We start from the raw sequence: 24,102 nt of genomic DNA, 5'->3' as shown, positions 1-24,102 counted from the left end.
GGACCCGAAACGTTAACTCTGTTTTCTCCTCCACAGATGCTGCCAGAAGACTTTGTTAGTGTTATTTGTACATTTAGCAGCCAAGTAGCATTTGGAAGGTGGCAGCAAGGGATAGGCTTTATAGACCAATTGATCTTTTTACATCGCCAATCTGCCTTTGCTTATTTCAAAAGGTGGCCTTATCCAGATCAAATGGTGCTATAACCAAACATGTACCTCTTTCAATGAGATTTCGTTTGCAGTTCTCTCTTCAGTGAGGATCTCCTCATATAGATCAAAACAATCTTTAGCAGATTTACCCTTTCCTGTAGTGTCAACTGCAATAAAAATGTAACTTCATAACAAATTCATAGATCAATTACAGGAATAAAAAGGTTATTTTCTTTTCAAAAGATCTTCAAGGCATAACAGACATCTATAAATATAAATCTAACTGATGCTAAGCCTCCAGAAATTTTCCTTTAAATTTGACCTTCAGATAGCATGCAAGTAGAAGAGGCAAGTACTCTGTACTTACACTGTTAAGTCAAGATTAGAAGAAAAGAACTTGTATTTGAATAGTGTCTTTCATGGCCTCAGGAAATCCCAAAGCATTTGACAGACAATATATCACTTCTGAAGCATTATCAATGTTGCTTCAGAAGGATACACAGCTGTCATTTTCAGTGCAGAGTCTTATTACCAGCAAATTAAATAGGTGAAATCTTGATGGCAGTTGAAAGAAAAATATGGGCCAGGACACCATATGGATGTTTCGGTCCCCTTTGACTTGAGATAGGGTATCCTATTTACACACCCGAACATTTAGGAAGCATTAGGGTTCAAAATAAAACAAAACAAAGGTCTACGAGCAATGTTCTCCCTCTATATTGGATCCAGGTGCTAGCCCAAATCATACACTCAATTCCCAAAGCAATGAACTCAAGACTGAAGGCAAAAATACAGCCACTGGCTCAAGCTTATGGTTAGTACCAGGTATTGATTTGCAAGTTATCAACCTACAAAACCAACTGCACGCTCTGCCACACGAGGATTACAAAAAAAAGAAACTTGTGCATTACTAATGCAGACTCCATAGTGCAATAACAATTTCCAGCAACTGTCCTCACAAGTAGTTAGTGCTTAAAGAGATTTTATGGGCTTTATATTGGTTTATGGGTTTTATTGAACCTTTATTAAATTTTATCTTGTACAATAATGACAATGTAAATTGATATCTGTTAGCTTCTTTCCTAGGTTTTTGTACAAGACAGAACACAAGAAATGTAACCATATCAACAGACTGTAAATGCATCAGAATGGGCATGTGAAATGCATAATCAAACACAATTTATCAGCTGCATCTCAATTAATTAGTGGTCCAGATAAGTCTCACAAATAACATAAAACAGCACCAACGATTACTGTCCCACTCCTCTGAAGACTCAGTTTATAGTCTCCTCTCCCTTCCTACTTGCTTTGGTTTCAGTATTACATTATTGTTAGAACTTGTATTTGGAAGTTTTGCAGGACCAATTTCTTCAGCTAATGACAGCATGTAGGAATTACTTTGAATTCTGCTCCTCCCTTTCACCCAACATTTCTCTTTGCCATTCCCCTCCACAGTATTTGTTATTTTCCCTTTGGTCCATCTCAGAAGATTTCACAAAACTCCCTATTTGGAAGGCTGAAATCTACTCATCATTCTCCAAGCACTTCCACTTTTTTGAATCAATTCACACCAAAGTACAATTAATTAGTGTGGTTATTTTTACTTTCTTCACACTTTGCTGTTCACTCGTTTCTTGAGGTTTATAAGCTATTTTATGAGAAACATTCTTTCTACACAATAAATAAAAGGGGTGAGAAAGAGTGGAAGCTCTTCAAAAAATGGGTTCTGTCTAAAAAATCTCAGAGCTGATATTTGGAAGAAACTTAGAGGATTGATGGCCAGAAGTTGATGACCAACATTTTTCGAAATTTCATTAATCTCCAAATGCTGAAAACTTATTATATTGCCTTGTGCTTATACCTATTCTACTTTGATGATGTCTACATCAAGACCTGCACTATATTTAACGCTGACGTTAAAGGCTATCTGTCCTTGACAACACAGGACCAGTAGAGGGGGACAGGTTGCTGATTGCAGTCTTCCTTGGAACTGTAGTGGTATCGAGATCCATTTGTTCTCAATTCATTGCAGCCAAGTCAAACTACCATTAACATATATGTTGCTAATAGATTCTTTTAAAACACCTTCGAACTAATCACTTACACAGTTTGTAAGGTGGAAGTGCATACTGCAAATTCTAACTCAAACATGAAGTAGATGACCACCTGTGGCACTTGAGAAGTGCTATTATTTTAAGACTTAGTTTATTGATTCATGGCCCAGATATATACATTATGCATAGTGTGACAGAAGTATCCAAATTTATGAGTGATAGTAATCTACTGCACTGAAATACGCTGGCCTTTTTCCCTAATGTTTAAGCACAGCCAAAATAAGAAGCCATTCTCTCAGCATGCAGCTGTAAAAACCAGTGGGGGTGGGGGGTTGGACGGCATTTTTTGCATCAACACTACGACCTGTAAGCATTGAAATGTTTTGAAAGATAGTGAATGTTACTATTTTCAACATACGTGATGCAGACTGTTCACCTCCTTGATAGTCTGTGTCCAGGCCATCATAGATATCTACAGAGTTTTCATTGTCAGTCTTCACTGGGGAAACTACAATATGCACAAAGAGAAAGCCAACAAATACTTCAAAAATGATTAAAAGCACACAAATGAGAAAACTGAAATTGAACTCATTACTTTGTAGCCCTGGAACCATGTGGGTAGTTGTCATACAAGAAATGAAATGCAAAAAAGAACAAACTGCTCAGTTATCAGAGGGAAGAACATAACAAGCAAGGCAAAAGTGAGAGAGAGCTGCTAAGAGACAGAAAGACAGTGGGGATGGAAAAAACATACAATGCGACAGACAGACAAACATACATATCTTCATAAAGAAAAACAGAAAAATGCTCAGGTCAGGCAGCATTTGTGCAAAGAAATAGAACTAAATTTTAGTCCCAGGGTGTTTCATCAGAACAGGGAAATAGTTGGAAATTCACAGGGGGAGTGTGGAAGGATGGATAAAAGGGCAAAATGCAGACTAGTTTAAATAACAGCAGATTCCTTGGTACAAAGTGAAAGAGAGTGGAATTGGGAGACGTGAACAGAACTTTCAATATTAAAGGGGCTAAAAGGGTAATTGGTTTATTCAACTGTGCTTGCACTGGGAGATGCCTTAGGAAATGGAAGAATGCTGGGGGTGACTGAGCAGTGGACCAAGGTTAGTTGGATTGAATGATCCTTTCAGAATGCTAAAGCAGAAAAAGGAGGATTGCAGCATTCACTCTACAGGATTATCCACTAACGTGTAGCTTGGTGGGGTTAAAAATTTAAAAACACAGAATCCCTACTGTGGTATTGGGAGGGTGGGGAAAAGGTAAGGGTGGGAAGATGGTGAAACAGAGAAGACATGGTGGAGGACCCCACTGATCACACCGGAGGCAGGGAGAAGAGAATCCACCATTCAGGAAAAAGAAACACATATTCAAAGCACAAGTAGGGATGTTTACATTGTCTGAAAAAAAAATGCAATGGAGATGGACAGACTTGAGGATGGAACAGCATCCTAAAAGGAAACAGGGAGAAGGAAACATAGAAATAGGGAGTCAATGGATCTACAGTCAATATTTACAGTCTCACCTGTTCCAGGGGCGTGTAATAATATTTCTGAACAAATTGATTTAGAAAATAACTTTTTTTTTAGTTGATAGCCTAACAAAAGAAACAGAGCCAGAATAGGCAAGGCAAGGAAGCGAAGAGTCAGAGATTGATTTTGTGAAGGCCAAGGTTGACATGATGTTCAACATTAGGGTGGGTAGTTAACAGCATCAGTGCACCAGAAAGAGGGGTATGGAAGTGGGCACCATGAAACCTTTCATAATTTTAGCTCTCCTGCCTCTCCATGCCTACCGTAAGACCGCTCTTTGGTTTATCTTCCCACCTTCTCGCTTGTTCATTTGTTCAAAACCTGTTACATTTCCAAACTTTCTTCCATTCTGATCAAAGGTCAGAAATATTAACTCCATTCTCTCTCCACATTCATGCTGCCAGACTTGCGGAGTATTACCAGTATTTTGTGATTTGATTTCAGATTTCCAGCACCCACAGTATTTTGGTTTCAAATAAATTTCCCAGAACTAATTGTAAAATACCAAACTATACATTATAAATTGAGGAAGCGTGCACAAACTAGTGCTCAGACTTGTGATAACAACCATCACCTCACATCAGATCCACGTCCTCTCTGGTGACAAACCAGCACCCTCCTTCAACCACCCCCCACCCCAATATATGTTGCCAAACTCCAAAAGCCCAGGTCAGTTCTGCTAAAGCTTCCCCAAAGCAGCTGAATTGAAGGCCCTTAAGCCCAGTCCACCTTCCCAGTACCAGTAAATTAACAATTAACTCAAATTGGTACATCTTTGTTCTATATTCCCAACTATAAAATGTTTAGAGAATAACAATTAAGTATAAGAAAACGCATTTACGATGTACTCAGAATATTGGACATGAAATTTGATCCATGAAGCACCACTGCTGAAAAAGACATTTTGTCACTCATTCGGACAATTCACAAGAAACACCAGTGCAAGGGAATATAGCAATTATATGGTATGAGGGGAGTGCTGATTGGTTGGCAAGTGGACTCTGATTGTAGAGGCAATGCCATGGAGAATGCACCAGTTAGACGATGACTGACAGTTAACTGCCAAGCTTTGTAAAATGTTAAACCCAGCAGGTTGATTGATTGATCTATGTCTCAGGACAGTCCCCAGACCAGAGAATGAAGTCACTTGTTTTGTTGAGTTGAAACTGATGCAGTGTGCCTGCAAAGTATATGGGAATATGTATTAATATAGTCAGCTTACAGTATGCATAAGAGTAGCACACTGCAAGTCGAGGGACAATTCTAAATTGGTAATCAGCGTAACTCATTATACACTCGGAATTATTTAGCACGTTGCCCAACGCTAAACTTGAGTAAGTGCTGTACAACAACTATTTGTATACCATTAACACAATAAATGGAACTTGGATTATTTGAATTAAATGAGCAACCCTAACAACTTTCATTGTACAACACAAAACTCTAATTCACCACAAAATAAGTACAAGACATTTTATGGTGTAAAGAAAAATAATCAATATCCAACTAGCAAAATTATTTTTAGTAAGAACCAACAAAAGTTAAATCCTTGTTTATATTTAGTGTGGGCTTCAGAAAGCTGGGAAAACACCAAAAAGCACAAAAGGAAACAAATTTCTGGGGATGCACAGCCTCACCATCTTTTTTACCCACCCACACCAAGAAAACATCATCTGTCTTCACAACACACATCTATCTTTGTGAGTTTATGTATATTTTCCCCACACAGTAGAACCAATGGTACAGCTACAGTTTAAATTGCAAATATTATCTATCTACTTTTGCTACCACATCATAAGAATTTTATTCAACACTATTTGGGATTTGTGTGTCTTCTTGAACTATTGATCATTTCTTTACATGCTTTAGGGTTAACATGCTGCACTGCATTTCAGATCTTATCATTAGAAGATCTCCCATTGTGAGATTCTGAGTGAGCTGAGGATTATACTTAGACATTAAGACCAGAAAATAACTAACAGTCACCCTTCACGATATTTTGAGGAAGGCTGCAGGATTTAGAATGTTAAGGGGTGATCTCATTGAATTCTTCAAGATGATAACAGGAAAAGACATAGTAGATAAAGATAACTATTTCTACTGGTTGGGCAGTGTTGAATTAGTGGCATAGTCCGAGAATTAGGAGAGATATTAGGAAACACTTCTACACACAGAGTGGCAGAAAGTTAGAAATTTGTTCCACAAATGGCAGTGGTTGTAAAATCAGTTGTTAATTTTAAATCTGAGGTAGATAATACCTTTTACTTAAAAATTTAATGGATTATGGGCTGAAGGCAGGTACATGGAATTTGCCTACAGATCAGCCATGATCTTACTGAATGGAGCAAGTGTTGAATGCCCTACCTGTGTTCCTGTATAGAAACACTAGTATTGGCCATAATGGATATAGGCAACTTTCCACATCAAATTGCATCTGGAGACCACACTGCTGCAAGTAACTGAGATTGATACAATGAAAACTGGAGATCACAGACAGGGTACTTGTGCTAAAATTGCAGCCATATGCTCAACAGTTTAAGTTTGTCACACACTGGCATTAAGAATTTATGTCGTTTCTTACCAAAACTGTCCTGTTGCAACAGGTCACCATAAAGGTAATCCACGTGGCTGCTTGCACTGTCACTCTCCATGATGTCTTCAGAAATTCTCCATCTGAATGAAGTAAAGATTTATAGTCATCAAGTTTTGGTTGGATCAGCACTTTAACTTTATTAGTGCACATTAGCAAAACAGCCACTGGCTCAATAACAGGTACAGATGTCTGTCAAGTCTGCTGAACTTCCCTGGTTGTTGAGTTTCATTGGTCAAGTTTTATTGCATTTTTAAGCTACACATGCTTAAATATACTTCCTTTGACAAAATACCCTAATTGATATTGAAATAACGCATCGAGTAATTTTAAAATAGTTATTATGGAGATTGTACATCTAAGATTTTTCAGAATCATAGTCACCTTTGTATTGAGTTTTTTAAATAATCTAATGAACAAAACACAACGAACGCTAGCTTCAAAGTATATTTTGTATGAAATGTACCTTGCTGACAAATGAAAATTCTGTTGAAATCCAATCAATTCTTATATTACAAGTTGAAAATACCTGCAACTATGGATGAACTACTTTTGGCTTGCTCTGAAAGAAAAACTCTCCAAAATACACCAAACCAAAATGAGTCAAGATAACAAATCCCAGATAATTAATCTTTTTTTTCCAATGTTCACAACTTCCTGCCGACTTCCACATGAAGTGAAGTATTCCATTGTATGAAAAGTATATCTACAATTTAAACTACAGCAAGTCTCATTCCACGATAAGCGCAATTATTTGTTTCACAAGCTATACTTAGATATCTTGAAATATTGACAGCTTTGTTTTAAAGGAGTTGGTTAGTCATTGCAGATTTGCTAAAGAAAAGATCTACTTCCATGCCAGCAGAATTTCCCAAAATATCACAATCAATGACTACAGCTTTAATACAATTTGTCCTGAGTTGTAGCAATCAGACACAAACAGCATGCGATCATGTGCAGCAACTCTCATTCAAAGCAGTCCAAGCTGATGCAGCAGCGACAACACTGGCATCTACTTGGCAGAATGGAAAACTGCCGAGGTAGGTCCTCATCAAAAAGCAAGACAAATCCAATCTGACCAATTTCTGCCACAGTCTACACTCGATTATCAGTAAAGTGATAGAAGAGGTCATCAACAGTTCTGTCAGGCAGCACTTGTTCTGCAATAAAGGTAAGGAAAGGTAAGGACAGCAGAGTCTTACCGGACCATAGGGTTTCTGTATCATTAGAGAGAGACAACTGGTGGACATTTAACCAGAGGGTCATCATCCCTCAGGTGAGGGGCAACGTCGAGAAAGAGAGTCCTTCATCGTAACCTCAGCCAGTGTGGGAACTGAACCCATGCTGTTGGCATCGCTCTGCATCACAAACAAGCTATTCAGCCAACTGAGCTAACCTAACCTGTTCACTGACACTCACTTTGGGCTCCATCAGGCCCACTCACCTCCTGACCTGGTTTGGGCTGATTTGTGGCAAATAACATTTAAGCTGCACAAGTCTTAAGCCTTAGTTCAAACATTAACAAAAGATGTGAACTTCAGAAATATTGGGAGAGTGACCGGCCTTAAAATCAAAGCAGCAATCAACAGAGTACATTAAGTATTATGCCTTCAAAACTGGAGTCAAACGAAAATCAGGGGGAAAATTTTCTGCTGGTTGGAATCTAACCTAATAAAGGAAGTTGGTTGTGGTTGCTGGAGGCAAATCATCTCAGTTCCAGGACAAGTCACTCAGGGTAGTGTCCTTGGCCTGACCATCTTCAGCTCCTTCAATGTCCCTCTCTTCATCATAAAGTGAACTTGTTGATGATTGCACAACGTTCAGCACCATTTGCGACTTCTCAGAAACTGAAGTACGCCATATACAGTCAGATCCAGTCAGAGTTAAGGCTCAGGCCAATTAGTGGCAAGTAACTTCTGTGCCACACAAGTGTCAAGCAATGACGATCTCAAACAAGAAGAGAATCTAACTGTTGTCCCTTTGACATCACCATTGACCAATCCCCTATCAAAATCCTGAGGTTACCATGCCCAGAAACTGAACTAGCTATATAAATACTGAGACTAGTGTGGCTAAATTATGAGGGGCATAGATCAAGCAGACAGGAAGAAACTATTTTTCCTTAGGAGGATCAATGACCAGCAGGATTCATTTAAAATAAGTGGCAGAAGGTTTAGAGGACAGGTGAGGAAGAGGGTGGTGGGAAACTGAAACTCATTACCTGTAAGGAAGGTAGGCACAAACCCTCATACTACTTAAGAAGTATTCAGATGTGCAGCTGTGATGCTAAGGCATACAAGGCTATGGGCCAGGTGCTGGAAACTGGGATTAGAATAGTTAGGTGGTGGTTGTTTCTGACCAGTAGTGGCATGATGGGCCAAAGGGCCTTTTTCTGTACTGTAGATCTCTATGACTAAGAGCATATCAGAGGCTGGGAACTCTGAGGCAATTAACTCACTTCTTTCTCCCAACCATCTACCAGGCACAAGCCAACATTATGACAGAAAATACTCCACTTGCCTGAATGAGTGCAACTACAATACAACTCAAAAGGCAGAACAAAGCAATCTGCTTGATCGGCACCCATCCACCACTTTTAGCTTCCTCTTTTGCCACACAGAGTGGTGGCTGTGTACAACATTTATAAGATAAACTGCAGCAGCTCACTAAGGCTCCGTTGATGGCATCTTTCAAACATGTCACTTCTACCACCTAGAAGGAAAACAGCAGATTCATGCGAACTCCACCATTCGCAAGTTCCCTTCCAACCAAACATCTAGCTGGCTTCAAACTATACTACTATTCTTATGTCACTAGGCTATAAACCTTGGGAATAGCTCCCTAATAGCACTGTGGGTGCATCTACACAACATGGACTATAGTGGTTCAAGAAAGCAACATATTTTCCTTTACTATCATTATCTCATTCATCCACAATTTTTCATTACTCGTGTCTGTAGTACAATACATTTCTCTTAAACTCGACTGATCATTTTAGTATTTTTCCCAGTGCTGTTCTAACACTAGATTTTTTTTTCTCACAGCATATCTCTGCTAGCTCCATTCTAGTTCCCTCAAAATTAGCTTTATTCCTCAAATCTATTACTTTGATCTTTGTCTTGCATTGTGCTGATTACTTTGGATGTTTCTGTTATGATCACTATTGACGATATGTTCCTCTATTCTCATTTTAACCATCTGCTCTGACTCAATTCCTATTTCTTCTTTTGTTTAGCTTTTTACATTCTGCATAAGAGAATACAGAACATGCAGTAGAAAACTTCATTCCTTCCTCCTACATCCCTTCTTTCGGGTATTTGATTTCATTTAAAATAATAAATTGAGTAAAAGATATGGAATAATGAATTTGTTTACCTATTTCTTGCTCCAGTTCCTTCCATTTAGTACCACTGAATCAGAGTACAAAGGAGGCCCTTTGGCCCATCAAGTTGGATCAGCTTGTACTGCCAAAAATATACTACCTAAACCAGTCCGACTTTCCTGCACTAGGCCCATAGTCTTGAATGTTATGACACTTTAAGTCCTCATCCCGAAAAGTCAGCCTTCCTGCTCCTCTGATGCTGCTTGGCCTGCTGTGTTCATCCAGCTCTACACCTTGTTATCCAAGGTTTCCTACCTCCCAGGCAGCGCACTCCAGATTCCTTCCACCCTCTGAGTGAACCATGTTTCCCCCCTCAAATCTCCCCTAAATCTCTTCCCTTTCATCTTAAGATTAAGGCCCCTGGTTATTGATCCTTTACTAAGGGGAACAGAAGCTTTCCATTCACCCTGTCCGTGACCCTCATGATCTTATATGCCTTAATCAGATCCCCTCCTTGTTTTCTCTGCTCCAAAGAAAACAATCTGAGCTTATTCAGCCTCTCTTTATAGCCGAAATGCTCCATTCCAGTCACGATCCTGGCAAACCTGCTTTGCATTGGTGCAATTACATCCTTCCTGTAATGTGATGACCAGAACCGGGCACAGAAATCTAGCTGTGACCTTCCCAAAGTTCTGTATGGTTCCAAGATAATCTCCCTACTCTTATAATCTATGTCATGACTGACAGAGGCAAGTATTCCATAGGCCTTCTTAACCACTCTATTAACCTGTCCTGCCACTTTCGTGTATCTGTGGACAAGCACCCCAAGAACCAGAAGTAAACTGACTGTATGGATAAGTGAACATCAACTAACCACCATGAGACACGACCAGTTCTCACTTGTCTCACTGCATACAGACAACGAGACATGCGAATTCTACTGGGACAACAAATCCATAATCGCACAAGCCAAACAGACATGCCAGGGAATTCCTGGAAGCCTGATATTCCAACCGGAACTCCATCAACGAACGCATTGAATTAGACCCTATGTACAAACCACCAAGAAACAAAACCGGAAATAATACCAACAACCCCAGAAAACCGAGGCATATAAATATCAAGCAGGACAAAACACCGAAGCTTCACTGGAAGCGCGTTGACGATGTTACCAAGCAGGGTGGCAAAACATTTGCAACCAAACCCAATGGCTCGGGAAGCATGTTTACAACCTCATCCACAACTCAAGCTACAAATCTTCTCAAAAACTTTAAGCTTTTACTTTCTTTATCAATTTCCCACGTGGGACCTTGTCAAAGGTCTTGCTGAAATCCACACAAACTACATCAACTGCCCATCCAAACACTCGATCAGCTCCTTGAAAATTTCCACTAGATTTGTGAGGTATGACTTCCCCTGACAAAGCCATGCTGACTATCCCTGATCAAATCTTGCCTCTCTAAATGGAATTGAATTTTCTCATTCACTATTTTCTCCAATAGTTTCCCTACCACTGATGTTAGATGCACTGGTCTATAGTTCCTGGTCTATCACTACCACCATTCTCAAAGTGGAACCACATTAGCTGTTCTCTGGCACCTTCCCTGTGGAGGACAGCTTTTAAAGAAATTTGGGTCAGGATCCTGTAATTTTCTCCCTTGTCCCCCACAACAGCCTGGGATGCACCTCATCTAGACTTGGGTATTTGTAATCAATGTTATCCAAATCCTTGGCGTCAATTTAGACAGATTTAATTTTTGTTTTCATGTTAGTCATATACTTTTTTTCTCTAGAGGGTTCTATCTACTTAACAAATCAAATCGTCCATGACAACATCCTTGCCATTCTGCACCTCCCTTGTTGGACCACTTTTTGGCACCATGGATAGCATTACATCGATCATTCCAACAGCTTTCAACTTTATCTTCACAAGTAACGGTACTGAAGTATAACACCGAAGGATATGCAAGATTAATAGTGACATTTACGTACCATTGCTCCATTCAAATATTTTGCTTATGTCTTGTCAAATAGGCTCTACAATTACATTCTAGATGTTTGTACAAGTTGAGCACATCTACAAATTACATCCTATTGTTTCAGCTACATAACAATATTATATTAGATTTAAGCCTCAGAGCATTAAGTCATAAAACTCATTGGTCTCTTACTTAATTTTAAACTACTCCTGCACTGTATGTGGAGAATGTTTGACACGTTCCCTCTTGCCTACATATTTACACTTTTTGGCAATGAATTTCTGTCAGTTCTCCCACACTTATTGGCAATAAATTTGTCAGTTCTCCCCCCACACACTTTACAATTTCATCCATATTGAGCATTCCCTTCAGATGTGATTAGTCACATGGACTTGATTAAAAAAAATCCAAATCATTGAACGTAAATTAGAAATACTAAAGGTATCTTCCTGACCTGAAAATACGGAAGTGAAGGAACAGGTGTAGGCCATTCAGCCAATCAAGTCTGCTCCACCATTCAATACAATCATATCTGATGGAACACTTCAACGCCTTTTATCCGTGACATTCCCATAATCCTTTGTGCTGTTGGTAATCAAAAATTTATCAAGCTCTCCTTTAAACTTACTCAGAGGCCAAGTTTCCACAGTCCTCAGGTGTAGGGAATTCCAAAGACTCATAACCCTGAATAAAATAAATTCTCCTCACCTTAGTCCTAAATGAAACCCCTTAAATTTTAAATTGGGGTCTGGTTTTAAGTTCTCCAACCAGGAGAAACATCTTGCCTGTATCTACCCAGCGTAACACATTAAATGTTTTGTATTTCAATGAGATCACCTTGCATTCTTCAAAACTGTAAACAATACAGGCCCATTTTGCCCAATCTCTCTTCACAAGACAGTCTAGCCATCCTGAGAACAAGCCGATTAAACCTCTGTTGCAATCCCTCTATGGCAATTATCTTTTCTGAGGTAAAGACAATAAACTTAAACATGGTACTCCAAGTCTAATCTAACCAAGCTCTTACACACAGTAAGATTTCACTACTCCTGTCCTCAAAACCTCATGATAGAGGCTAACGTTCCATTAGCCTTTCCAACACCTTGCTGGACTTGCATATTAGCCTTCAGTGACTCATCAACAATGACAGCCAGATCTCTTTGTATATCTACACTTTTCAACCTCTTACCATATAAGAAATACACTGCACATACGCTCCTCCTATTAAAGTGGATAACCTCACATTTTGTATTTGATCTGCCATGTTCTTGCCTACCTGCTAAGCCCATCCAAACCCTCCTCAAGTGACAGTGATATTCAGATAAGACTACTATGGTATATTCACTTTGCTTCAATGCTTAGAATTGTTGTTTAAGCAATTTAAATTTCAGAGTAAACATTTACCCAGGTCCCGCTTGAATTACTTATCCACCCAAGTGCATATCCAGACATCATGCTTCATATGCAGAGTACAATGCAGAGGATGGTGAGTATAAGTTAAATGTGAACACTTTTTCAGCTTTTGTTCATGCCTCTTAGTTACACAGTGCCCAGAAGATTGGCACCAAGATCAATAAATAACATGTAATACTCAATGAATTCTGAAAGAACTGCAGATGCTGTAAATCAGAAACAAAAACAGAAATTGCTCCAAAAGCTCAGCAGCTCTGGCAGCATCTGTGAAGAGAAATCAGAGTCTGAGAAAGGGTCACCAGTCCCGAAACGATATCTCTGATTTTTCTTCACAGATGTTGCCAGATTTGCTGAGCTTTTTCAGCAATTTCTGTTTTTGTGAGCAAAGAATACTCATTTATACCCCTCAAACATGTGTTTTGCTGAAAACAATCCATCCGGTTCTTGGCATTGCTAACTAGCACAAAAAAATTTACTTTTTAAGTCACTTGTTAAACTCCCATCCTTTAAACTTAACTGCACAATCATTATTCCTCTGCTGAGCTTGTACTGATTATGTAGAACAATATCATAAAGAGTATTCAGATTTAATGTACTTGGAATGTTCAATGGTTCAAACCCCATGAGCTGTACACTCCAACCTCCAAACTCACACACACAACTGTAAACACTTCTACATGCCCTCTACTAAACAGTCAGTATCCTCACATTGTGATAACAACACAGATTACGAAGAACAATCATCATTTATTGGCCACACTTTGAAAAGGTGCCCTTCTATCACTACACTACAAGGTATTGTGGTCATTTTCCAGATGTCTCAGTAGACAAGAGCTTGGTGCAGCAGATGGGCATTGAGCTGTGCAAACATGGAAGAGCCTAGATCTCCATGGTATGATTTCCTTTCTGTGCCATTTTGCCACTCAGAACAAACATCGCACCAAGGAGTTAAAAATCAGTTTACGGTTCCTGCTGCTGAACATTAACTGTCGGAGCTTCTGGAGCTTGGCTGCACATACCCGAGGAGGAGGGTGAAAGGCCAACATTGGACTTAAAGCGTAGACCTAAATGCCGAGAGGAGATAGGTGACAAAAAAAAATACAAATCCAACTACAGCCCAGGAAAACCCACTCAGTGAGCACGGCAAATACACAGAACCCGAAGAAAACACAAACGCAAAGTTTTGATTTATCCATGTTGCAGTTATGGAGTGAACAGCCCTCAAACTGAGGATATATATTAGAGAAGGAACACGCACAGTACAACACAGGGATGCACTAGTGCTGGGGGATGGGGGTGGGAAGTACTGGTTCTCTAGGAGTTTGTTATTTTTCTCATACATTCGGGCCACAACCAAACACACACATGTTCCGACAGTAAATAAATAGAGGGTCGGAGTTTTTTTTCCTTACCGCGGTCTGTCGAGGTTGCCAGTGCCAGCCTCCTGTCCCGGACCGTCCTTCTCTCTGCTCCCGGGCCCCAGCTCGCTCTCAGCCGCCTGTCACTCAGCCTCGCACCCCTCTGGCCCGGGAGATGAGAGCGAGGCTGCCCGCGCGCCTTCCACTTTCCGCCCCGGGCCTCCGTCCACCTCTTTTGCCCGCCCTCTTCCCACAACCCCCCACCAACACAGCGGAGCACCCAGCCCTCCGACGGCAGCGACATCTCCAGGCTGCTCGTACCGCTGCAAGCGAACTGTTACCCAGGCCTTGCACAGGCAGCAGCAATGTCCCGGATTGGAGAGAGAAGGGAGGGAGGCCGTTAGCAGAATCGCTTCAAACTGAAGCTTTATCAGTTGTCACGCGCGAGGTGCAAGAGCTATATTTTAATTTGAATTGAAACGTTGCTCTGTCTCGATGCCCATTAAGACCCTAAAATTAGCCACAGTTTTATGTATTTAGATGCGTTTGTTGAAAATTGTGTCTGCACTGGCTCTCTGAGCGTTTTGAATTAGTGCCAATTTCTTGCCTCTTCCAGTAACCTTGAACATTGTTTCTATTTAAAATTATCTTCCACCACATCTCCAGGCAGCACATTCAAGATCATAGCTACTTGCTGTGTAAAGAAGTTTTTTTTCCTTATCTCACATTTGTTTTTTCTTCAAATTTATGACTGCTGGTTCTTGATCCGTTTATCAATGAGAACAGTTTCTCACCATCTACTCTGTCTAGACTCCTCATGATTTTGAAAACTTCTATCAAATCTCTTCTTAGTCTTCTCCTCTCCAAGGCCGTTTCATCTTCTTCAGTCTTATCCCAGTATTGAAGATCCTTATCCCTGAAACTATTCTTGTTAATTTCTTAGGATAGAATAGAATATTAATTTATTGTCACTTGTATTTTTCAAAAGTGAAAAGTGTTTAAGTCTCCATACTCTAACACCATTTTAATGTAAAAAAAGAAAAATTTAAGACAAAGTCCATCTTAGTTCAATTCATACCTCCAGGACGCCTGAGATCAAGGAAACCCAACACCAAAGCTGCCACAAGGAATCCGAAGCTGGGCCGGACCTACCATCTATTTATTATCTTTTCTAAAGTATCGGGCCGAGAACTATACACAACTTTCCAGCTTAAGTCTAACCAGTGTCTGATATACGCTTTATTCATTGCTCTCCATCTGTCTTGCCACCTTTAATGATTCATGCATAGCTTGGTCTCTCTGTTCCTGCACGTCCTTTAGAATAACACCCCTAGTTTATAGTGTCTTATCAAGATTGTTGAAGCAAAATGTATCATTTACATTCTCACTCAATTTCACCTGGCCTCCACCAACAGCAAATGAGTAAGGGCAAGATTGTATGAGAAATTGGAAAGCTGTCGTAATTGCAGTGACTTTTATTATAAAGGGAATGGAGTATAAAAATAGTAAAGTTTTGCAAAAACTGTACAAGGCAGTAGTTACATAACACTTAGAATACTGCAAACAGTTTTGCTCTCCTCCTCCAAGAAAAGATACACTGGCATTGAAAGCAGTCCACAGAAGATTCACTAGGTTGATCTTGGGTATGGAAGGATATTCTTATGAGGAGCAGTTGGAGTAGATTGGGCTTGTACTCGTGGCGTTTAGATGAATGAGAGGCAACCTTATTTAAATATACAAGATTCTTAAGGGGCTTGACAGGGTAGATGCTGCGAGGTTGTTGATGTGGAGGAATTTCTTAGAAGGAAGTGAATCTGCAGAAATCTTTACCAGAGGAGGCTGTAGAGGCTAGGTATATTCAAGGCTAAGATTGTTTTTAAGCAGTAAATTTATCAAGTGCTACTAGAATAAGGCAGTAAAATGGATTTGAGGCTTATCAGATCAGCCACAAACTGACTAAAAGATTGAACAAACTTAATGTGTAGAATTGCATGCTTCTGCTCTACACCATGTGATCTTATGAAAAGGGCATGTGGCTTCCACACAGATTCTCTCCCATTTTGCCTTCTCCATGGTTTAGCAAGAATGTCATTTCAATTCTTGGACCCTGAATTTTGAACATTCAGTGACTTTCATTGTAAACGGAAGTAGTCTAAAGATAGCTTAGAGGGATAAACTAGTAAAAAGACACTTGGAAATGAATGTGCTGGTCATACACTCTGAAACAGTTGGTCCCAACGTTTTCAGTATCAAGGCACACTTCAGTGAGACAAACAATTCCATGGCACACCCACTCTTCATAGCTGACCACCAGCCATTCAGCTACATCTCACAACACACAGCCATCTTGCTGAAGTCACCTCATGGCCCAGTCACATAGAGGAAGCTCAGTCACTAGCAGTAGCAGCAGTCCCCCCACTGCGTAGGGCTTGCGTAAGGCAGTGAGTTGAACTCCTCTCCCCCGGACTCTGCTCCAAGAAAGGGAGCTGCAGTTCCTGCACTCACCATGTTCTTGGCTTCACTCTGGTACAGCCTTAATGACCAGCACATTGAGTGACAGTGCCTTTCACTAATCAGATGCTGGGCGCTGCTTCCCCCATCCACGATAGGGGCAGTTAGTGTCACCAAATAAAGAAAGTTTGATGGCACACTTCTCACCTTGTTGCGGTGGACCAGTTGAAAACAACTTTCCTTAGATATACAAAACCAGTCGGACCAGTGTTCACCATTCTCAAGTTTTGCTAGTTTCGGGGTCATGTAAATTTTGAGTGGTGGGGCTGTGATTATCTCCTTTCATGGCTTGTTCCACTGTGAGATTGTCCTTGGAAAGAAAAATTGTTGAAGCATTGTCTTGGAAACAAATAGTTTTTGATGTTTGTATTGATGGCTACCACATGCCTTGCCATTGCTGGAAGACAGCAGGCGCATGTTTCTGCTGTTTTCCACCATTCTATTCCACCTTTCATAGAATGTGGTCAGTCTTTTCTTCCCCCTCCTCTGCTGTAGTGATTCCCATTTCAGATCTTTGATCAAGGATATGAAGTAGGTGAATTTCCGCAAATGAATCGTGCAGCATGTCTTTAATTGCTTCAATCTTATATCTCTTGCCATTTGAAGATCCCACTAACCACTTACATTACACTAGGTTTGACTGAACAAACAATTAATAGGTTATAACTTTTTTTTTGCAATACCAAATCCTTCCATGTTCGTATTTTCAGAATAGGAGATATTTTTGATTTATTTACAGGACCTGAGTGTCACTGTCAAGGCCAATATGTATTGCTCATCCCTAATTGCTGTCATGAAGCTGTTCAAAGTTGCTTTCTTGAGCCACTGAAGTCCATCCACAGCACTCTTGGGAAGGGAGTTCCAGGATTCTGAGTGTGTGACATTGAAAGAGTCAGGATGGTGAGTGGCAGAAAGGGGAACTTGCAGGTGGTGGTGTTCCTATACATCTGTTGTTTTATCCTTCTAGATGGTAGAGGGTACGGGTTTTGGAAGCAATTGTCAGGACAGCCTTGGTGAGTTATTGCAGTGCATCTTGTAATGGTACACATTGCTGCAACTGTGATGCTGAAGGAGATGCATATTGAATGTGGTACCAAGCAAGCAGGCTGCTTTGAAAACAAAAAATGCTGGAAATCACAGCGGGTCAAGCAGCATCGGTGGAAAGAGAGCAAGCTAACGTTTTGAGTCTCGACGAATCTCTCTCTATCAGAAGTGTGGTGTGGAGGGGACAGCATTAATGCAATGATGTGGGGATGGAGTGCTTTGGGAGAAAGAATGCTGATAGTGGTGCAATGCTCTGTAAGGTATTGAACTACTGCTTGAGTGTTGTTGGAGCTGCACTTATCCTGAAAACTGAAGAGAATTCCATCACACTCCTGACTTGCGTCTTGTTGGTGGACATCTGGGAGACAGGAAGTGCAGAAATCGTTGCGGGATTCCCATCATCTGGTCTGCACCAGTAGCCACAGTAGTTCTTTGATTGGTATTTGTATGATGGATAAAGCAACAACACAGGCTTATTGCAAAACTTCCTGCTTTTCCGTCTTATCATTCGCGATGTAATATTCCAATACCTTGCCCATTGAGCGCCTCTATTACTGCCACTTTCTATTTTGATCGTGCACTTAGTTCTGTTGTGACTGTTTCAGCTTAACAATGATTTGCATTTCCATAATTTTATTCTGTATTTTTTGTTAAAAACGGTACAAATACTAAAATACTTTTATAAAGAAAAGGAAGATTTCCTTGTGGATGATGTTTCCAGCAATTGGCAATGAATTGAGTCTTTCTTTACAGTTTGCAATGCGCAATACAAAATAAAAGACGCTAACATAAAACGAGGTCTGCAGCTTTAAAAAGTGCTGCACAATTGTAAGTCTGAAGGTGTTGCAGGCTTAAAAATGGTTTGTTTGGGTGATATAATTTGCAAGGCTCATTGTACCAATCAGTGCTACCGGAGGCAGTTAAGTGTGTGGAAACTGCTTTGGGGGAGGTTTTTCAGTTTTAAATGTGCATGTGCCCCGGAAGTATTCTGCTCAGTCTCTTCCACGTGTGACTGTCTTATAGTTTGGAGCTGGAAGAGGAGCTGTTTGTGGAACATGCTGCTGGTGGTTGGGTAACTTTCCTCAGCATTCAGCCGCAGACCTCACCCTGAAACCCTGCTTCAGGGTCGCTGCCACGATGGAGGACCTGGAGTTTCAGTTCTCTTCTCTTGCACTGATCGCCAAGTTAAACGACAAGAGCGGCACCGAGTTGAACAAATACTTGACCAAACAGGTGAGTGACTAATTGAGTGAATCCGAGCTTGGCCCCAGGGCTGGTGCGTTATGTGATAGACTTTGGGAACGGGCATAGGACCTTCATCTGTTCCCCCCCGCTCCCAGCTTCTCTTAACCTCTCAGTTTTTTCACAGTCAATGCCTTCACAAACCTGGTAAGAGTTCAGTCAGATCGTGTTGCAATAGGTCGATTGCAGTTGATTTTAATATTTAGAAAAATGGTTTCCAAATGAACTGTCACAATGAAGACAGCAGTACTGTGTCTTGACCACTTAGCTGCAATTTATTTGGATGCTCCGGGAGGCATACCAAAGTTGTCACTCAGATTGGATTATTGGCCTTGTCCAGTAATTTTAGTCATTTAACCTGCGATGTTGTCTCCAGAGTCAGGATTGCTGCTTAATGTCTGAGTTGAGTTCTGTTTTTATTATGCCAGTGCTTTCTACTGATGCCTGAATTCTGTGAAAATTACATGACTATGTAGCTTTTTATGGCAGCCTTCACATTACAAGGCATTAAAAGCAATCCAAGAGTACTAAATAATCAGGATAAAACTGAGTAAACAAACATAGTAATTGTTACTGGAGAAAAAGTGGTCCGGAAACTATTAGGTTTCAAGGCCAGTAAGCTCCTTGCGCTTGGTGAGTTGCACCTGAGGATGTTAAAAGAAGGAGCTACAGAGATGGTAATAGATACATTGCCAGTAGTCTTCCAAGAATCCTTAGCATCTGAAAAAGTCCCAGAGGATTAGAAAACTGTCATTGTAACATCTTCATTTGGAATGGAAGAAGACAAATTGGTAGCTAAAGTTTAGTTAGCTTAATACCTATTATTGGAGAAATGTGAGATTCAATTATAAAGAATGTAATAGCACAACATTTAGATTTGCATAATATAATCAAGCAGCATGAACAGTGAAGTAAATGATGCCAGACAAATTAATTCAAATATGTAGAGGAGGTAACCAGCAGGATAGATAAAAAGGAATCAGTGGATGTGTTTGGGTTTCCAAAATGCATTTGATAATATGCTAAACAAGGTTACTTCACAGGATGAGAACCTATGGTGTTGGAAGTAGTATGTTAATATAGTTAGTAGATGTTAGAAGCCAGGATGTAGAGGTGCTGGTGTTGGACTGGGGTTGACAAAATCAGAAATCACACAACACCAGGTAATTGTCCAATAGGTTTATTTGAAATCACAAGCCTTTGGTGTGCTGCTCCTTTGTCAGGTAAAGTGGATGGAAATCTTCCCTTTTTCAGGACCTGCAACTAATGAGATACCGCAAGGATTAGTCCTGAGGCTGCAATTATGCTTGTATATTAATTACTTCAATAAGGGGTGTGAATGTACTACCACCAAATTTGCAGATAGTACAAAAGTAGGTGAGAAGACAAGTGATGAAGATGACACAGTCTACATAGGGATACAGACAGGTTAAGTGAGTGGGCAAAACCTGGCAAATAAAATGTGTTGTGGTAAAATATGAGGTTATGCTCTTTGGTGCAATGATGAATTGGGGAGGGGGGGGTGTTGTCTGTGCAGAAATGACAAACTTCAAGGACAAGCTTGTTCTGTGATACTTTATTAAACACATTATCTCCAACCTCTTGGGTGTTGATTAAATGGCTAGAATGCAGAGTTATGTCAGCAATGCTGGTTCTGGCTGTGCTAGCTCATGAAGGCCTACCTGCTTACCTTGTCCCATTCTTGTCGCATACTATCCCTCAAGCTATAGTATACTCAGCTGTGTTTCAAACAAAGCTGGATGCCTTTGGTGCTCTGTAGACAATGACTAATTACATGAAGGATCGCTAATTCCCTTACTGTTGTATCTAGTCTTGGTATTTGCCCCCTGGCAGGTGTTTGGAAGAATGCTGAGGAGAATGGAAAAGGATATTTAGTCTGGTGTTACTGTGTTGAAGAATGAGATTTGATGGAAGTGGAGTTTCAACCATTCATGATCTCTTGGTACCAGTTGGTCTAAAGGGAAGGCATAGAACAGGCATCAATATCACTTGGAGGAGACTGCTGCCAATGTTAAATTTGTTTTCTTTCCTGATACCTGGGGGTTGAAGGGCAATTAGTATGGTTTTGTCATTAAGGTATTTTATATATCAACTTCGTGGGCCATTGACGACATGGAGGCCATTTTTAAACAAAGAAATTTAGTCAAATTCTTGGCCTGATCTCTTATATCATTCAGATTTAAAATCTGCAATAACAATTCTGTAAAATTGTAAGACCATAACCTATGGATAATGGATTCTATTTTATTAAGAATTTAAAGGGTATAAAACAGATTCACCATGATAAGGAAGTACAAATTTATCTTTCAAATATGAAGAAGGGTTTAAAAATTGTAGCTCTCTTGTAATCTGTATTCTAACGTGATGATATAGTCAAAGTTTAACATTCTGACAGGAGAAAAGCAATAGTTTGGAATTCTTAAATGAAGGGTTATGGGTGTAATATTTGGAATAGAGAAGAAGATAAACTTGTTTTAGAAGCAGTGGCATTCACTTGCAGGGTTGTGAGCTGAGGCAAAAAATGTATTCGAGGTATGTTGAATAGGTGGATGATCTTTTCAAAATTACCATCAACAAAAGTGTTGCTGATCAAATATTGTAGGTGATATTTAAATCTACATCATGTGATTGTGTTTTTCTTTCCCCATCAATCCAGATTTGGAACGAGCAGGATCGGCAGTGTATCCTTAGCATCTTAGCTCAACTTCTGCTGGATAAAGATTGCACGCTGCTAATTGGGCGCCACCTCAGGCCTTTGCTATTGGACCTTCTTGAGCGCAATGTTCGGTCAATTAAAGGAGCCGTATTCAACCATGATTTACATGAGAGGCTGTGTGTGGCAATGAGCAAGCTTATTGATATCAGCCCTGATGTCATTTCGTAAGTTGTAAACATTGGAACTTGAAAACACTCGATGTTTTGGTTGCTGTTGGATAGAATTGAATCATGCATTTTTTTAGCATGTAAATAGCTGTATTGTAGCAAAAAGAATTTGAGGGAGGTAGTCTTTGGTCAATGAACAATTAACTTCTTTTCTCAAAATTTCCCTTTCTTCTTGTACTGAGTGAATGGGAATTGTGTGGGCCCCTGCCACTTTATGGTACTTCATTTTGAACCCTGGATTGAAATGACTGTTGGTTGGAATGAGGTGAGTCCAAAGAAGAACAAGTGGTCAGTAATGAACCAACAAATGTAGGGTTTGCTTGTACCCATAATGATTTGGGTTTTTAAAGATTAATACTTGTGATTTGGGTTTCACTATCAAAAGGCCAGATTTATTACCCTTCCCTAAATGCCCTTGAGAAGTTGGCGGTGTGCCATCCTGAACTGCTGCAACCATATAAAATTAAAGAAGCAAGCTCCATAAACAGTCTCCATTCCCATTGATGGTGACACCTAGCACATCAGTATAAAGACAAGGTGAAGCATTTTCTTCCATCTTAGATGACCCATCTAGGTTGTCTCCGGAGTTGCCCACCTTTGCAGAAGCCAGTCTTCAGCCAATTCAATTCACTTACGTGATATCAAGAGGCAGCTGAGTCACGCTGACTATACTGAAGGCTGTTGACCATTACAACAAGCCAGCTGTGGTGCTGAAGGTGTGGTCCAAGCTACCTGGGACTTCTCATTAATCTGGCCCCTACCTGACAATAAGTAAAAGCATCGGAGCATAACCATTTGTGGAGAAAAAGGACAGTGCTAAATCAACCAAATACGCTTCATCGGCAAGAATGGACACGGTAATTGACAGCACTATCAAGTGGCACCTACTCAGTAATAGTCTGCTCGCTGGTATTCACTTTTTTGGGAGGGGCAGGGAGTGGGAATTGGTGAGAAACTCCCATGACTGATGTCATGCGTAGCAGAAAGGGAGGATGGTTATAATTGTTGGATGCCACCTGAACTGCAGGAGTTCCATGGGGTAGTGTCCTCAGCCCAACCATGTTCAGCTGCTGCAGCAGGATCTGAGCAAATTTTAAGCTCACGCAAAGGTAAAAAATCTGTGCTGATGACCAGCCCCCCTGCGATAATCATCGGCATTGCCAGGAGATAATGCTGACCTTTCTTGTTTATGGACTGTAGGGTCGACATGATGCAAAGGTTTGACTTTGCAGGAGCAAGATTTCCAAGCTTTGTTTTGGTGGTTCTAGAGTGGCTCACTGTTGGAAATATTTAGGGGCATTTCAGAGAATGCAGGGCCATTTTATTCCCCTGTAATAGCAGATTGGTGATTCTTATTGATAACTCCTTTATTCTGTTTTCTATCTTGAAGGTTTGCATTGAGATACTTTAAGGATTCTCCACCAGTATTCCAGAGGCTGTTTTTGGAGAGTTCAGATTCCAGTGCAGTCCGATATGGACGGAAACGCATGAAACTCCGAGACCTCATGAGTGCAGCATATAGACTTTTGAAGGAAAACTGGATAATGTTCGGTAAATTATGGGATTGGAGTGTATGCATTCCATTGTTGAGAAGCCATGATACGTTGGTCCGCTGGTATGTATGTTGATACATGTGACAATAATAAATAAAACACTTTATAATAGCTAACTACACATATTAACCCCTTGTGATATAAATTATCAAACGGTTTGGATTACTAAATAAAATGTGAGTGTGCTTAGGCAAGATATCCTAGCCCTTTTTTTTTTTTAAAGCTACTACTGTTTGTTATATATACTTTGTAAAATTCAACTTAGCTGCATTAAAAACCTGGTTAAATTAATCAGTTTGCATTGACTATCCAAATAATTGGAAACTAAGCCCAGTTCAGGAAATGTGGGAGCTTTTCAGTCATGTACGTTGTAAAAGTATAAAGAGTTTCAGAGAGCAATTTGGCCTTTCACATGAGAACATGATCTTTACATATGTA

The 24,102-nt window shown here is 40.2% G+C and overlaps 2 protein-coding genes across 2 annotated transcripts in view; one reads left to right on the top strand and one right to left on the bottom strand.

The window, feature by feature from the left end:
* Positions 1-188: 188 nt before the first annotated feature.
* Positions 189-14,645, bottom strand: LOC109933030 (CASP8-associated protein 2). Its single transcript, XM_048597434.1, has 4 exons — positions 14,465-14,645; positions 6,330-6,421; positions 2,623-2,712; positions 189-317 (listed from the first exon to the last, which is right to left on the bottom strand). Exons 2-4 carry the CDS (start codon positions 6,397-6,399, stop codon positions 199-201), a joined length of 279 nt encoding a protein of 92 aa, XP_048453391.1. The 5' UTR covers positions 6,400-6,421; positions 14,465-14,645; the 3' UTR covers positions 189-198.
* A 4,338-nt stretch (positions 14,646-18,983) lies between these two features.
* Positions 18,984-24,102, top strand: part of mdn1 (midasin AAA ATPase 1) — a 184,099-nt gene continuing 178,980 nt past the window's right edge. The window contains exons 1-3 of the mRNA XM_048597433.1: positions 18,984-19,198; positions 21,885-22,108; positions 23,502-23,726. Coding sequence (XP_048453390.1) covers positions 19,103-19,198; positions 21,885-22,108; positions 23,502-23,726 — 545 coding nt within the window. The 5' untranslated portion in view covers positions 18,984-19,102. The remainder of the gene's footprint in view (positions 19,199-21,884; positions 22,109-23,501; positions 23,727-24,102) is intronic.

This window comes from Rhincodon typus, chromosome 5, assembly GCF_021869965.1.
Source record: "Rhincodon typus isolate 14 chromosome 5, sRhiTyp1.1, whole genome shotgun sequence".
Lineage (NCBI taxonomy): Eukaryota > Metazoa > Chordata > Chondrichthyes > Orectolobiformes > Rhincodontidae > Rhincodon > Rhincodon typus.
The sequence above is the reverse complement of the archived record's forward strand: the minus strand, read 5'-3'. Positions and strand labels throughout refer to the sequence as shown.